The sequence below is a fragment of the Camarhynchus parvulus genome, chromosome 1 (assembly GCF_901933205.1).
Source record: "Camarhynchus parvulus chromosome 1, STF_HiC, whole genome shotgun sequence".
In the NCBI taxonomy this organism is placed as follows: domain Eukaryota; kingdom Metazoa; phylum Chordata; class Aves; order Passeriformes; family Thraupidae; genus Camarhynchus; species Camarhynchus parvulus.
Window position 1 is genome coordinate 15,884,675 of NC_044571.1, and position 16,218 is coordinate 15,900,892.

At 36.5% G+C, this 16,218-nt stretch overlaps 1 protein-coding gene across 1 annotated transcript in view; it reads left to right on the forward strand.

Moving 5' to 3' along the window:
* MAP3K15 (mitogen-activated protein kinase kinase kinase 15) overlaps positions 1 to 16,218 on the forward strand; it is an 80,328-nt gene that overhangs the window by 48,100 nt on the left and 16,010 nt on the right. Inside the window, exons 7-16 of the mRNA XM_030951915.1 lie at positions 1,491 to 1,661; positions 2,512 to 2,624; positions 3,629 to 3,788; positions 4,399 to 4,549; positions 4,955 to 5,062; positions 6,409 to 6,458; positions 9,417 to 9,512; positions 10,935 to 11,022; positions 14,657 to 14,790; positions 15,396 to 15,523. Coding sequence (XP_030807775.1) covers positions 1,491 to 1,661; positions 2,512 to 2,624; positions 3,629 to 3,788; positions 4,399 to 4,549; positions 4,955 to 5,062; positions 6,409 to 6,458; positions 9,417 to 9,512; positions 10,935 to 11,022; positions 14,657 to 14,790; positions 15,396 to 15,523 — 1,199 coding nt within the window. The remainder of the gene's footprint in view (positions 1 to 1,490; positions 1,662 to 2,511; positions 2,625 to 3,628; positions 3,789 to 4,398; positions 4,550 to 4,954; positions 5,063 to 6,408; positions 6,459 to 9,416; positions 9,513 to 10,934; positions 11,023 to 14,656; positions 14,791 to 15,395; positions 15,524 to 16,218) is intronic.

Here is a 16,218-nt window from a genome sequence, read left to right on the forward strand (position 1 = left end):
TTACTCAATTTTCTGTGCTTTAGTGTTAACAACAGTGAAACTTGGGTACTCCTAGTGAAAGAATTTGGTTTGTCCAGAAGAGGTTTGGTTAGAGCATGCTGACCTGGACAATGGATTTACAGTTTTTATCTCCTGTTTATTTCTTGTAAAACTGAAAAAAGATACCAAATTTCTCCTTGTGTGCTTATTAGAGAAGACCAATATTTATTTCAGAGCAGTTAATCTGAACAAAAATGCTTTAAAAATATTCAAGTACTTCTGTGAAAGTTTATGCTCTGCCAGTGACATCAAAGGCAGGATAAAGCCTTCACAACCAGCTACAAGCTGTTTAATCTTATTAGATGTTCTCCATCACCTAACATGCACAGAAGCCTGAATTTTGCTACAGATGTGCTGTTACTGGTCTTATTGCATCAGCTGGTTACCTAAGGAACAGAGCCCCTTTACAGTAAATATTAATCCTTTTGGGGCATGCAAGTAATACATTTACCAGAAACCATTATCTGCTTCTGGTATTGCTGACAAAGTAGTCATAGTCCTTGTAGGCTTGTTCATGGATACCTAGGTGGGGATTGGAAAATTGTAAACAGTTCTAAAAAGGGGTTGGCAAATATTTTAAATCTCTCTGGTGATGAAAAAAAGTGTTGAAGAGGCTATTAAACTCTTCAGCTGTGTTTGCATTACTCTTGCAAGTAGACATTGTTGTTTGTTCTAAGTGGCATTTTGCAGTGAATATTGAGTTATGAACTTAGAAAAACAGCAAGGTAAACGGAGGCCAAAATTCTGACTGTTTAATAATAACAAGGAATGGAAATGTTATTTAATCACTATTTTCTTATTAACACAATTGTTAAATGTTTGTCAAAACATGCTGTATCACAGCTGTTTGTTTCCCAAATCCTTTTGTAATCTGAAGAATTTTAATTAAGAAATACAGTTCAATTTCACCCTTCTATTCTTGTTGGAGTTCAAAGGCTCCATATTGAGCTCTGCCATTCTCTTGGATAAGATTGGATTGACCTGGCTTCTCCTGCAATTAGTTGGTATTTCCTGGTATTGTTTCTGGATCCTCTGGATTCAAGATTACAAATCTTGGACATTAGCTGAATGATCTGTCACACTGAATGCTGAAAATGGCCATTTTTGTTATGTGTTGTCAGGAATGAACACTAAACAGGCACTTTTTTCTCATTGCAGGATGTTCAGGGTGTGTTTGTGTACACAGGAGGAATCAAATTAGATGACAGATTTTTGTCAAAGAGGAGTTCTGGGTTTGCTTCAGTTCTTATGTGAGCTACACATAGAGACCAGTGACAGGAGAGTGAATTTGGGTTTCATCAGTCAGCTAACAATCATGCATCAGTCTAAATAAAGTCAAGTGTGTGTATGATGGATGGATTGTGGGATAGATGAGGGATACTGTTCTCCCATCTTGCAGTTACTGTTTCAGGTCTGAACTCATTTATTTTATTCTCTGTATTTGATTTCAGAAGAAATAATGCAGGTGACAGAGAGAAGGCACTACAAGTTATGCTTCAAGTCCTGCAGACATGTGATCACCCTGCTCCAGACATGTTTTGCTTGTGTGGGAGGATCTACAAGGATATGTTTCTTGATTCTGACTGTAAAGATACCAACAGTCGAGATCATTCCATTGAATGGTAACAGAAAAAAAAATCCACCAAAAAAATCTGTTTAAAAGCATTTTCAGACTTCTGGATATTAAAAGCAGGGCTGTATTAATTAGAAGATCGGTTTTTCTATTTATCTCCATTTTTCAGGGTCCTGTTTGAATAAGTGGTTTACTCAGCATCAAATCTTTGTACACATTTTTCCTTGCTTCTCTTTATAAACTATCCTGGAAATTGAATGATGCACCTTATTGGGAGGGATGTTGACTAACCTGTGTCTTTATTGAGGAAATGTATAATTGATGTGTCTTAAGACCAAAATGAAATTCAAGTGAGATCATGGAGTTATGTTAGTCCTCTGTGCAAGGATGGTTTCCATGCTGGATCCCCAGGAAAAGCAATGATCTACTGTATATAAGGAAAAACAGTGATAAACTGTGTTATAAATTTTCTTAAGACATTAATGCATGCATATGCATGCAGGCTCTCACTGACATACTGTTCATATAGGTGTGTTTGTATAATCATACTGCTGAGTACAATAATTTTAGCAATGTGGGTTTGAACTGTAATTGTGCAATATTCTCCCCCACTCCCTCTTTTCCCCACCATGCAATATGGATGGGTAGCAGTGAACTTGCAAGCTTCAAGTGGATCTCTTGATCCTGCACCAGCTAGTGGCAGGCACTTAGCCTGTGTCAGCTGTGTCTCAGTTACCTTTAATGAATATGAAGCTTTAAAACAAAGGGTTTGGGGCCATTGGTGCCAACTAGCCATATAATCCTTACAGTAAATCAATAGCTTAAAATACCTACCAAAACTTTGCAATATTTCAGTTCTTCTAAAGAATGAGATGTGAGTTCTTGACTCTTCTCTGCAGGTATCGCAAAGGATTTGAGCTCCAGCCAACTCTGTATTCTGGAATTAACCTTGCAGTTTTGCTGCTTGTTGCAGGACAACAGTTTGAAAGCTCAATGGAACTGAGAAAAATAGGTAAATAGCCACACACAGTGCCACAGACAGGTTTTCTGCCTCTCTCCCTATGAAGAAAACAAAATACTTGCAGTGATGGGTTGCACAGACACAAGGTCTGTGGTTCAGGTTTTTTGTGGTGGGTCCTGGATGTCAGTCTAAAGCACAGGGATCTCAAAGGCACATTTTCCTTCTGGCTGCCTTGCAGCAGCTTTCTGGTATCATGGCCCATCTAAAGGGCCCCAGAGATTGGAGAACAACAAAGGACCAACTTCAGCACCATCTGTAAACTGCCTTTACTGCACCACAGAGATTATCCCATTGCAGAGCCAGCAGGGCACAAAACCAGGAAGAGACAGGGTGGCCCAGTTCTCCTCAGGAATGCCGGGAAAGGGTTTCTGTTGTCCCTGAGTTGAGAGATCCACAAGAAGTATTGCCTGGAGGGACCTGCCAGGAGAGTTACTCTACTTAGAGTCAGTCACATTTTCCACATATGTGCTAACTAAAACACATCACTTTACATTTACAAAGCAATCCCATAATAGAAACAGACATGCAGATCTGCCTAGGGAGATGATAATTGAACATTATATTTGGAATCTGGTCTTGTCTGAAATGCATATTTGAGCCTTAAATGTTAAGAGTGCAAAGGTGGCTTTAAGTTATTCCTCTGACCCTGCTCTGGGGTGGACTTGTGTGAACCCCTAGCCATGGATAGTAGTAAATGCAGATGAGGACACTGATTTGTGCATCTTACACTGAGAATCAGGAGGCAGATAGTGCAGACAGGAAGTAAAAGAGGTTTTTCAGCCCTGTGTCGTGGGGGTTCTTTACTGGAGGTGTGATTTGCAGGTCCTTCCTCTGTATTGTGCAATGTTATTTTCTGGGGAAAACTTACTTTTTATTTTCATCAGTAATGCTTAATCAAGTCTTTAATTAGTCTTTTAGTGATCAACTTACCAGTAAAAAACACAAAAGAGTGTTTTAGTGATAGAAAATTGTGGTTTCCAATTGAAATTTTACAGGTGTACGGTTAAACAGTTTATTGGGAAGAAAAGGAAGCCTAGAAAAAATGAACAGTTACTGGGATGTGGGACAGTTCTTCAGCATGAGCATGCTGGCAAATGATGTTGGTAAAGCAGTACAAGCAGCAGAGAAGCTTTTTAAGCTGAAACCTCCAGTGTGGTATGTGGTAGAAGGCTGTTTCTCAAGCACTAAGCTATGGGGAAATATACAAATTTTAAAAATCTTGCAGTCACATGGATACCTTAACTGGATTTTTCCATCTTAGATTGTTTGCAACTCTTAGTTTATGCTATGTTCTTTTATTATGGGAAGGAAGGGGGAAGGTGAAAAAGTAAGTTATCCAGCATTGTCAGGTTATATCCCATTGAAGCATGTATTTTATAAGAAAGAATTTGGATATTAGTAATGACTCCTTGTGAAGTAATTGTGAAAAATTGTGAAACCATTGTTTTCAGAGTTAAGATAGCTGCTGCTTCCCTCCACCATCTTCTAGTTCATCATATCCTGTCTAATCCCCATGTAACTACTTGTGTAACTATACCCATTTGCAAAAAGCTATTGTTCATGAACATCCATGTGAGCTTACGATTTAAGGCCTTGTCTAAACTTGTTATTCTTTCCAGAAATCTGTAAAAATCAACACTACCATTTCCATTGTGGTAGCTTTTAAAACACATTTCATTTTGGATGTCTAAGTCAGTGAAGTGGTTTTAGAATGTGGTCGAATTTTGTTTTCTCTCTGTTAACTCACTAATTCAATACATTCTAGGTACTTGAAATCATTAGTTCAGAATCTGATGTTAATTCAGCGTTTCAAGAAACTCACCACAGAACATTCTTCTAAACAAGAAAGATTGACTTTCTGGCTAGATATAATTTTTGAGGCAACGAAAGAAACAACTAATGGACTGAGATTTCCAGTAAGATGTTATGTCCAAACAAGTTTTTTATGTTTTATGTTTCTGGATAGGATATTACAAGAATTGGAAGACTCTAAACATAATACTTAAAAATTTAACTGCTTGTTGTTTCATTGCATGAACCAAACCCCCGTACTTTCTTAATCTTTATGCTATAAAAAAATTAACCTACCACCCCAAAAGTATTCTAAGAAATACTTGTACGTCTCCTATAACAAATTGTGATACTGCTATTCTGTTGTTCATAAGAACACAGACTTTTCCTGTCTAGTCTTGGCCTCCTGTCTCCCTTGAAAATTTTTTAGGCCTTACTTCAAAACTACCTTTTGTCTATATCTGAGCATCTGAAGATACTGTAGTCTATTGGCTACTGGTTTATTAAGGAAAAATACACTCTGTCTTCAGGTTTTGGTGATAGAACCAACTAAAGTCTACCAGCCTGCCTACGTTTCGATCAACAGTGAAGCAGATGAGAGCTCTCTGTCTTTGTGGCATGTCTCTCCCCCTGAAATGGTAAAACTGTCAGCAAGTTTGTTAAATGTACTGATTCATTTTACATAAAGTAATTTTTTACATGTAGACTTTGGAGCACTTTACAATAATTTTAAATTTGCTACATTTCTGTGAAGCCCAAGCCTCAGCATCTCATGTGCAGATACAAAAGTTGACATTTTACAGAGTAAGTAAAAGGAGTAACTGTGATTAGAAATCAAATGGTTCTGATGTCATTCAGATTTAACTTTTCTTGACCATGTCTCTTAGAAGTGCATGGGTTATTTGGTCTGCTCATAATATTTCTCATTTGAATTCTGTGAGTTTAGTTAAGATGCAGGTCAAAGATTAAAAGTAAAGATAAAGCCCAGAATTGTGTTCTATGTTTTAGGCATTTTAAAGTTTTACAACTGTAATATTTGAAACTAGAAAAAATGGCCTGTGACAGGTGTCAAGAAATAAAATATTTGGTGTCTTGGATTATCAGATGAGGTGCAGGGGATTAAGAAAGGAGTAGGCACAGTTACGGACAGTGTCAGCTCTTAAAAATGAGAAATAATTTCAGTTTCACATTGAAAGACTTGAAATCTGCAATGTATTTTGCCACACTTTCTTAGTATTAGAACAACATAGATGGAGAATAGACCAAAAGCATAGAGACAAAGTGTAAAAGAAGCGTGTTGGAGCAGGACAAGACCACATAATTACCTGGATCTGTGAACAATTTTTCCTGTACATTTTTCTACTTCACTGTTTCAGGTGAATGTGTCTGACACAACTTTGCTTTGTGGAACAAATTTTTGGTGCATATCTGACATTGCTAAAAAAGATCCAGCTCATAGCTATAATCAGATTTATGGAGGGCTGCAGTCCTAGACACAGGCTGTCCTTCCTCTGTTTTGCCTCCAGTGTGTTCCCTGGGCCAAAGCTGTTGGCTCAAAACCTCTTAGGGAGACTGGTGAATTTGCCTTTCCTTTGAGCCTAGATAAGAGTGGGACATAGTCTGCTCCATGTTTAATGTGAAGTGTAGATGTATTGCATCAAAACATGTTTGGTAAATTGTGCTGCACAACTTATTCTTCAAGTTGAATTTACATGAGAAAATATGGCATTTGCTTCTACCCTGTGCCATTTATATTCATTTTTTCCTCAAAATGAAGTAAAATAGCAGTGTATGTATAAGTTATTTACCCAGGTATTAATCTTATTTCAAAATATGGGAGCAGGGGGGAAGAAATAAAGAGAGAGAGAAAGAAGGAAAGAGAGAGATATGTTGGAAAGCCTTTCTTTTGCTTACCATGCTGTGACTTTGTTTTCAGTATTAAGTCATTAAACTGTGGTTGATTTTATCTCTTTGTTCTTTACAGAAACAGATTCATGAATGGAATTTTACAGCTTCTTCCATTAGGGGAATAAGGTTGGTATGTCAGTAGAGTTCAGTGTCTTTTTGTGTGTGTTTTATATTTCCCTTAAGTGCAAAATCTGGATTCTACCTTAAATCTCTCTCTTTCAATGGCCTGTTATAAAAGCTTGTTCTGTCCAGCCTTCCTTGAACTGTCACAGAAGAGTTTTCCTTTCCATGCATGGGCAGAGGTGTACATTTCTCACAGGAACACTCAAATCTGAGAGGGTTATTGGGTGTCTGTATTCTCTGCTAGACTTTTTGTTTTCCATTATGTAACTGATTTTTGTAGATTTTTCTAAATGTTTCACTGAGGTTATTGCCAACTCTGCATTTAAAAACATGGAGAGCAGAAGGAAAGAAGAGCCCTTAGTGCTTCTTGCTTCCTTCCATAAGTGAAAGAAGACTTTGTTTTCCTTTATGAAACCATAGTATCTGTTTTCTGTTTGGAATTCAGAAATGCTTCTGATATGGCTTTTGTTAAATGCCTGCTAGCTAAAACTTGAATTATTACAGAACTAATAAATGAGGCATAAATGTAGTTTTTGCTAAGGACAGGAAATAATTCTTTAGCTGTAAGTAGACTACTAGTAGAGTTTATCAAGGACTAACCTTTAAATAGTTAAGACATGTCCATTTTGTGATGCTTAGATCAATGAAAACACTAGTCACAAGTAAATGGGTCAAAATATTAGTACCAAAAAAGATCAGAATATTACATAGAAAGAACAGGATTGTTCTGAGAACTGAAAGGATAGAAAATATTCACATTTGGTGTTAGTAATTGCAGAATGCATGACTACATTTAGAAAGTAGATTATGTATGTTAAGTTGGGCTGCTTTGCTGCTAGAAGGCTGAGAGACAGAACACCAGGAGAGGAAAAAAATTTAACTTACCTCTTCTCTGAATTATGTAGACTGCAGCTAATAACCAGAGGAACTGGTAGTTCAGGGAACACCAGGTGGGCTTTTGCCTTCTCTCTGAGCTCCTGAGTCTCTACACTGGTGGATCTGGCCTTTCTAGGGACATAAATGGCTATTGTCTGGGGCCACTTGTGTGACTGCATAAGCTTGAGTGCTTGACAAACCTTCTGATTCAAGAACAAGAAGAAATTCAGATACCTAATGGGTTCTGTAGTTCTGAAAAGAGAGGACTTCCAGGCTTTGGCCTTGACTAAGAGTGCCTGAAGTTTTAGGTCCTAGGTTTGCCTTCCCTGACCTTGCATAATTCACCTAAGCAAATAAGCCCAGTGAAGAAGTATTTATCTGAGTAATATGAGAGGTGGTTGAAAACCTGAAACTGTGGATTTGAACATAAATTCTATCATAACTTCAGTCTTTTCTTCTAAAAAAAAAGAGCAGGCTTTAGTTTAAATGAATTTTACATGGTGTTTTATTCTGTTACTCCCATGCAATGTGAATTACTGAAGTCTGTGGAACTGACTGAGAGTAATTCAGCATAAAGTTTCTGTACCACATTAATTACCTTCAGTCAACACAATGCACAGAAATTAATCTTTGAGAAAGATAACTTTAATCAAAAGGAAGCAAGCAGTTCATTTCATTTGCTTTTATTTTTAATCACCGCAAAGTGATTAAAAATTCACTGTATTACAAAACTCAAAGAGGCAATCTCTTTAAAATTTATTGGAGTTAGATGTTTGCTTTGTATGTGACAACTTCAAATTACTATACTTTTAAAATTGCATTCCTTTAAAAAAATGTGATCTCAGTTAAAATACACTCTATTAAAACTCTTAAACTGTAATTATACTAACCAGTTCATATTATATACCCCATACATGACAATGTTTATAATGCAGTGCTGTTACTTACATACTGCCTTGTCTGTCTTATATTTGCCCCTGGAAGAGTCACCTTTGTCTCTTAGTTCTCAAGTCTGATGTGTGCTTGTCTGACTTGTTAGACTGGAAATTGCTGTACTAAATGGAAGTAAAGAATGGCATAGTTATTATTTTCACATATTTCTAGAAAATTTTTAAGGCAAAATTTGGATTTTTTTGAACATTGTTATGGTAGCCCTTAATGGTGCTTCAATAAGCAACATCAGTTGGTCATGTAACATGTGGCAACTTTGCTGTGTGCTGTCATGTATTTTAAGTAACTGGCTCAGCAGAAGATATGCAAAATAGAAGAGTTTGACTGAATAGATCAGGCAAGAATCTAAGAAATTTTATTAACTTAAGGCACAAAAATACCTTAAGAAGCCTAACAACTTGGGATTATGTAGCAAAATACTTCAATGCAAATGGTTGGTGTAAGAGGTTAATTCTTAGATTTATTTTCATATCGATACTGTGTTTTATGGCATTTCACTTTTTGCTTCAGTGCATTTATATGGGATATATATGACACTGGCACGACACAATATGCAATAAATAATTCCTTTTTCAGAATTATTGCTGCAATTTGGAGTAAATACTGGTCATCCCAAAACTAGTTTGTCAGTTTTAAGGCCATAAAAAATATAGACTGAGAAGGATCCGTTACATTGTTGGTATTTCCCAGTTCAGTTGTTTTTGTAGACGCAATGGAATTATACAAACCTGAAGTACTTTTCAATCTTTAAGGAAGGGTTTTCTTTTAATAGCTAAATTAGTGTCAGAACAATTCACTTTCCATTGAGGTGTCATCAAGTACCAAGGAGTCTGATGGAATTGTGTAAAAGCAGAAGTGGAGATGAACAACAAAGCAACCTCAATACACATCAGTATTTTACCAAAGTAACCAGCAGCTTACTTATCACAATGGAATAGGATTATATAATATATAAATAAGCTGAAAACTTCTAGTTATAAGGAAAAAATAATAATTACATACTGCTTCACTGAGGTAATTAACTGTGAAAACTATATTTCTTAAGTGTTCATCATTAAAAAAAACTCTCCTCATTGCCCTATTTCTTACAATAGTTGTACCCGAAATAACGTTTTCCTAATGTGAATTTTACAGCATTTCCAAGTTTGATGAACGATGTTGTTTTCTTTATGTCCATGATAACTATGATGACTTTCAAATCTACTTTTCTACAGAAAACCAATGTAGTAGGTGAGTTCAGTTTGTCTGGGTGTTGCATGCCTCATCTATATCTTAAATAAAACTGATTTCATAAAGATTGAAAGCCAATATTTTTGCTTGAGAAACAGATTATTTCTTCATTTAGTTTTTCTTGATGAAGAAGCAGTGTAAACTCGGTGATTCTTAAGGTGATTAGAGCCCCCATTATACTTCCTGTGTGATTCTGGTTAGTTTATCTACAAATAGTTATGTCTGAAAAAGGCTTAATCAGTTTAAACTAAATTACAGCTATTATCTTATTTTTCTTTATCTTGGCCATGTCATGTAAGGTGGTACATTGTTTCATGTTCCCTTTTGTGTCTGTTCAGTTTGATTTAAATAAGAATATCTAAGTGTAACAAGAAATTCTAACATACATTGTGTCAGAGATCTGTGTTACCGATTGTACCTGTAGTTAAATGTTTTCTGATTATCTGTTGTCTCTAAAAAGTAAGCAGGCTAACTGATTTTTAGGCCTAAATCTTTACAGACTAAATTCTACCTTATGACTGGTAGTTGCAAATACACCTTCTGAATGATGTAGGAGGGAGTTGTTAACACACTTAGGTTTTGGAGCATAATGGTACATTCACTATTTCTTGCAATAATTACTACTTATGTATTACATGGAATAAACTCAGGTTAAAGAAAATTACTAGCTTTGCAGTGTGCATTGCATAAAAGGTAGGAAACACTGAAATTAATGTTACCTCCTCAGCCCTAATTTGGCAGTGCAATTGGAGTCTCATGAAACATGGCCACATTTTTCATGCCAGATTCAGTGTGCTACAGGAGTCAGTTCAAGAGATGTCTCTGTTATTTAATAAAAGAGATATAAGAAATGAAATTATTAGTATTTTAAAGATGTGTAAGTAATTGTTAACAATTTCTTATAGAATTTGGAAAAAAATGAGTGGCTCAGGCAGGGAACTACAGGAAAAAATGTTCTTGTACTTAGGTATCTCCACCCCAGAGAACTAGAAATTAGGGAAAACTCTGTTCTTCTAGCTACATTACTACTTTTATACTTTTAGCTTTTTGAATGCCTGACAAAAAGCAGCATCTGATTTTCTGAAATACCGAGTAATCACACTTGCAGCCAAACATGTACTGAAAAAGTATTTGAGTTGAATCTACCAAGATTTTACTATGCAACTGCAAAAACAAGCAACTATCAAGTTCTGCTACAACAAATATAATAATTTTATAAATAATGAGTCTTTTCAGTTGTGTTTGATGTTCCTCGTCGTTTAAAATGGGATAAATATGGAGAAAGTCAGTAATGAAAGCAAGCTGTGAACATGCTAGTCAGTTTATTAGCTTGCAAGCAATGCCCAGCTTGCAAGAATCTGTTTAATCTGCTTCCAAAAGGGTATTCTTCTTTGATCTTGTGCTTTGTATTTCTTTTTTTAGATTCTGTGGTTTAGTGAAAGAAATTTTGTCTGATGCAGTTGGTAATACTTTGGAACTAGAAGGAGAAATAGATGGAGACACATTAGAGGTATGTCAAGGATATATATATCTGAGAACTCTGAAACTTGTTCTCAGTCTTCCCTGAAAGTTTTATCAACTTTCATATTGATAAAATAGAAAGATAAACAGCATTTTAACTCCTTAATTGTATATGCAGTTTAAATTCTTTCAAAATTATTTGTACATGACATTTGCATGCATTTGAAAAAACACTTTTTTAATGAAGTGGGTCTGTTACTACTGTAAACTGCATAAATCCTTAATGAAATATGTTGCTGTGTTTGTATTCTCTTGTAAACAATGTATAGGTAAGAATCAACTGTTATCAGCTGGCTCAAGTGGATAAAAAAGATAAAATATTAAATAAATTATAAAAAAGCCATTTCAAAGGTACTTTAGCTTTTCTGCCTGGTACTTGATACCATTACTACTCCAAGTAATTTTATTTGACAGGCTTCTGTCCCAGAGATATTGCAGGTATTTAGGATCAGATTAATATACTGTACTTTTTTCTTATCACTGTAACATCCATGTTAGGAATCTAGTAGCTGTAGGCTTTCTTTCTAATTAGTACAGAGAGGAAAAAAAGGAAAAGCAACTAACTTGGAAAGGGTTATTCACATTTCATGTGGCCTCAGGTTGGGATAGGTGAATCCATGTCTTCATAAGAGAAAGTGACTCATAGCAGATGTCCACATTAAATACATAACCCTGTATTTATTATTATTCTTTTTATTTGTTTTGAAATCTGAAAAGCCACTGTAGAAGGTAGGTTGTAAGTTTTATTTGTGGAGAAGCAAATTTAATCAATCAATTAATGAGCATGGAAACCCTGCTGTGCCTTGGTTGAGCTGGGCAATCTATCTGATTGTGTCTCATTCCAGCAATTCTCTTAGGCAAACCATTTAGAGCAGCTGTTCATGGTAGTGAGCTTTTGTAGGACTTGAGGCTTCAGGGGACAAAAAAGAAAATATAGAACTCTCTGCTGTACTGCTAAATGTAGTTTCATAAAGTCAGAAAGATGAGGTTTTGCACTGGGGTTTGTTTGGCCACAGAATTCTTTCCTCGAGTGGAAAGGACGAATCCGCACATCTGTTAAGCCCAGTTTAATACATCCATCTGTGGTCCTGACACAGCTTCAGGGCTCTGCCTTGGTACAGACAGGGTATTAACTGTAGCTGCAGATCTTTATATTACATAATTATGTACTCAGCTAATAGCAGGGCTATCTCCACACAACACAGTCTGTTCAGCTGTGTAACAGTCTCTCAGAGGATGTGAGCTCATCGTGGCTTGAGCCTTTTAAAAACTAAACTCAAAAAATCACTTGACAATGCATAGCAGGAAGCAATCCTGCATGAATGAATGACACATGGAGATGTGACTACAGAAATTAATTTTAAATCTTCATATCATACTACCTATCTTGAAGCTTTCACAGTTGTCACCTTGTACTTATTGTCTTAGTTTATGACAGTGAAACAGAAATCAGGACTTCTGAAGGGGAGAAATAATTAGTTTAATGTGTAAATGAAGAAAGACACTTAATGCCTTTCTGCAGCTTGAGATTTTACATTTAAGAAGTGACAATGAGGAGAATGCAGCTTTATGTGGTCTTGATGGGCTCCACTAATACAGAGAAAATAGTTCTTACTGTTAATAAAACAGTTGTTTATATTTGGGGAAGAAGAAGAAGAAATAACTTCCTGCAAAGTCTGGGGCAAGAAATTCTGATTTCAGTCAGAATCCTTAAGAGCATGTTGTTGCAAGGGGTTGTATATTTTATGTATAAACTGCAGTCTAATTTTACAGCTAGCAAGTATTTTGAATGAGTGTGAATGTTGCAGTTCCTTCAGCCTTGGGGTATTCACTTCTGTATATTCATAAGAAGAAGTTCCTATCACTTTAAGAATACCTGCTGTCCCCCAGTTGGATAATCTAAAGAACACTGCCTTACAGAAGGTCAGATATGAACACTTGTTTACTTGTACCTACTGTCTGGATTTCACAGCCAGTGGATCATTTATTCAGATTTTTGGCAACAAACGGTGGTTTATTCAATATTTGTAGCTGTTAGGACGAGAAGAGGCAAATGTAAAGTGACATCAAGTATATTCAAGTCTATTAAACTGTCTACTAACTAGTACTGAACTCTAAATACCAACAATTTTCATGTATCATGGGACCCAGACTGGAGAACATAGATTTCTCCACGGTAATTAAAGGGTTGGCTTAGGACCAGTGTGTTGCAGATGGGGTTGCTGTCAATCCTAAATTCTGCAATGTGATTGCTGTCTTTTTTTTTGCACAGTTTTGTGTCATATGATAGCTGTGAAAGCTGGATGTGCTCCTACCAAAGAACCTGGCAAGTTTTGCATATGGCGTTTTGGGTCAGTTATGCCTATCGTGTAACGAGATTATGTTGTGAACCGTGAAGTGCTGAAATGTGGTAAATGGAGCTGTGCTAAAGCTGTGCTTGCTCCACTTTAGTTCCACTGAGCAGAATACGCTGTCAGGATAAGTGACAGACGGGTTTCCTTTAGCACATTCCATACAGCAGCATGAAACTTGCCATCTTTGCCGAGGTGAAGAGGGGGAGTGTGGATACTGCGGCAGCAGAGCTGCGATGTGAACTGGGAAGGCACATCAAAGAAATTCTCCAAGGCTGCATTCTGGGTCAGAGAGTGACATTGGACCATGCAAAAAAGTGGTCATTGACAGAAAAGTCAGTAGTTATGGCCATTGTAAACAGTTTTATTTTTTGGTTTTTTAATAGGGAAATCACAGAAGGCCACAGAGAATACCCTGCAGTTTTCCCATATGGGACATTCTCTTGGATGTGGGAAGATACTAGGGGAGATCTGTGTTCTCTGACAAGATCTGAGACTATGAAGTTGTCTAGTTCCTTTCATCTTTTATCAGTTCCCTGATTTGAATCATAGATGTGCTGTTCAACCCACCTTCCATAAGAAATATGGTTTATATAGTGTCTGGGGTACACTTCCATTAAGCATCATTCACTCCTTTAGAGTAGGGGAGTTCTGTCACATAGTCACTATATGAGGTGGTGTAAATTAGTGTAACTTTACTGAAGTCAGAGAACCAGCATTGAGTTGTTCAGCTGGAAATATGACCCAACACATTTCAGCAGCAGTGGAAACCACTATTATATTTAATAATTTGTTGACAAGATGAACATTTTTTTCTGCCCTTTGGAAAAATCTCATTGTGAGAGGGGATGTCCTGGGGTGACTATATGGTCCAGTTACTTTTATCTATTCACTAAACCACTGGTTTCAAAATTTTAGGTTATGTTCCATATATTTAGATGTTCTGCAGGCTCTGTCAGCAGTTCTTAGAGACAATACATGAATGGCTCCTTTTGACAGCAGTGTTTCATTGAATTTGGTTTATTGGTATGTTCCCTGTTTGGATGAGTGCATCTTTCTCAAAGCTGGTTAAGGAAGATTGTATTACAAAGCAAGTAAGGTGGAAATTTTACATGTTGTGTAAAGCACAGGGCTGGTGGGTAACCACCTGTCCTCCAGCTGCATTGCAGCAACACCTTTGTGCTGTGCTAAACTGGCATTAAGGCTCTCTGTAATGTCAAATGTGAGTGGTAACAATTTCTGTGCTGCTTTGTTTATCTTTTCTGTTTACAGTATGAATATGATTATGATGAGAATGGTGAAAGGGTAGTTCTAGGGAAAGGTACTTATGGAATAGTTTATGCTGGAAGAGACCTTAGCAACCAGGTCCGAATAGCCATCAAAGAAATACCTGAGAGAGACAGCAGGTAAGACCTAGTTCATTGTTACATACACACTGTGAACAAAAATGCAGTTGTTTTTTGAAAATTTGGCTGCTCTTTGCACGTGTTTATGTGTGGTTAATTTATAAAATGCCAGTATACTGAAATTCAATTACTATTTCTTCCTACTATTCATAAGTACCTTTTGAGAATACAGACTTTGTATTTTTGGGGAAAATATATGATATATATCATAAATATGACAGTTTAGTAACCTGTATGTGTATCTTACATTTCAGAAGACGTTGGTTTTAGGTTGCAGTTGTATGTCATTTGTATTCTTTTTGAGGAGGGTGAAAAGCACGAGAGGAGCTCTGGAGTCAAAGACAGTGCTATGTATTGATACAGAAAACACACATACAAATTCTTGGAGGGCATGTTTCTCCACCAGATTTCCTCTGAGCTCTGTCTCTGTACTTTTTTGGAATAGGCAGTGAATGATACTGCATTTTAAGGTTGTGGACAAGATGTTTGCTGAGAATTGGAGTGGTATCCCTAAAATCCATTCTGTTGTCAAATTAGCATATAAGCATAGCCTAGGACCTTTTCCAGCATGATGAAATAATCCTTGGTTCTTTTTTTTTTAATAGGTATTCTCAACCTCTTCATGAAGAGATAGCACTGCACAAATATTTAAAGCATCGGAACATTGTCCAGTATCTTGGATCTGTTTCAGAAAATGGGTACATTAAGATTTTTATGGAGCAGGTGCCAGGAGGTTTGTATCATGCTGAGTTTGGTCTGCCAAAGGAAAAGCATTTGGAACTTCAAACTGACTGAAAGTCAATAGATAAGCACTTAATGTGTTTGTGCACTCTGTATGGCTTTTCTGTTGGGACGTTAACTGTACAAGTCCTTTTTCTCATAGAGTAAATTTTAAGAGTATAGGTCCCAGTGCCCTCTCCCCTTTCTATAATAATTCTAAACCTAGAGAGAAGTCATTAAAAGTATTTGGTTTCAAATACTCATGTGTTAAAAAATAGTGGAGTTAGAGCTGTATAGTCCATTGAGCTCAAGTGTCTGAATGATGACTGGAGCTTTCAGTGTAAGTTTCTTTTTGAGCAGTAGCACTGATAGAACAATTAAGTACTGTTATTTAACTGCTGTGTACAAAGGACTGCTATTCCCTAGGTAAATTAGAGATTAAAGTGAGATTTGTTCCTTGCTTATAATTTCCAGTTTTACTCCTCCAGCCTTCTCTGCTGGAGGAAGAGGATGTGAAATCTCTTTGTAACCTCTGTACCTTGTTGCCATCTCCATTTTGCTATTTACTCTTCAGTGTCAAGGATGTGTCAGAATGAGTGTTAGATTTCGCATTAATTTAATTTGCAAAGTAAAAACAGAAATAAGAAAAATGGGGGGAAAAGTTCAGATCTTCTAAGAAAGGTCCAGACAAACATTCAAAGTGTAATT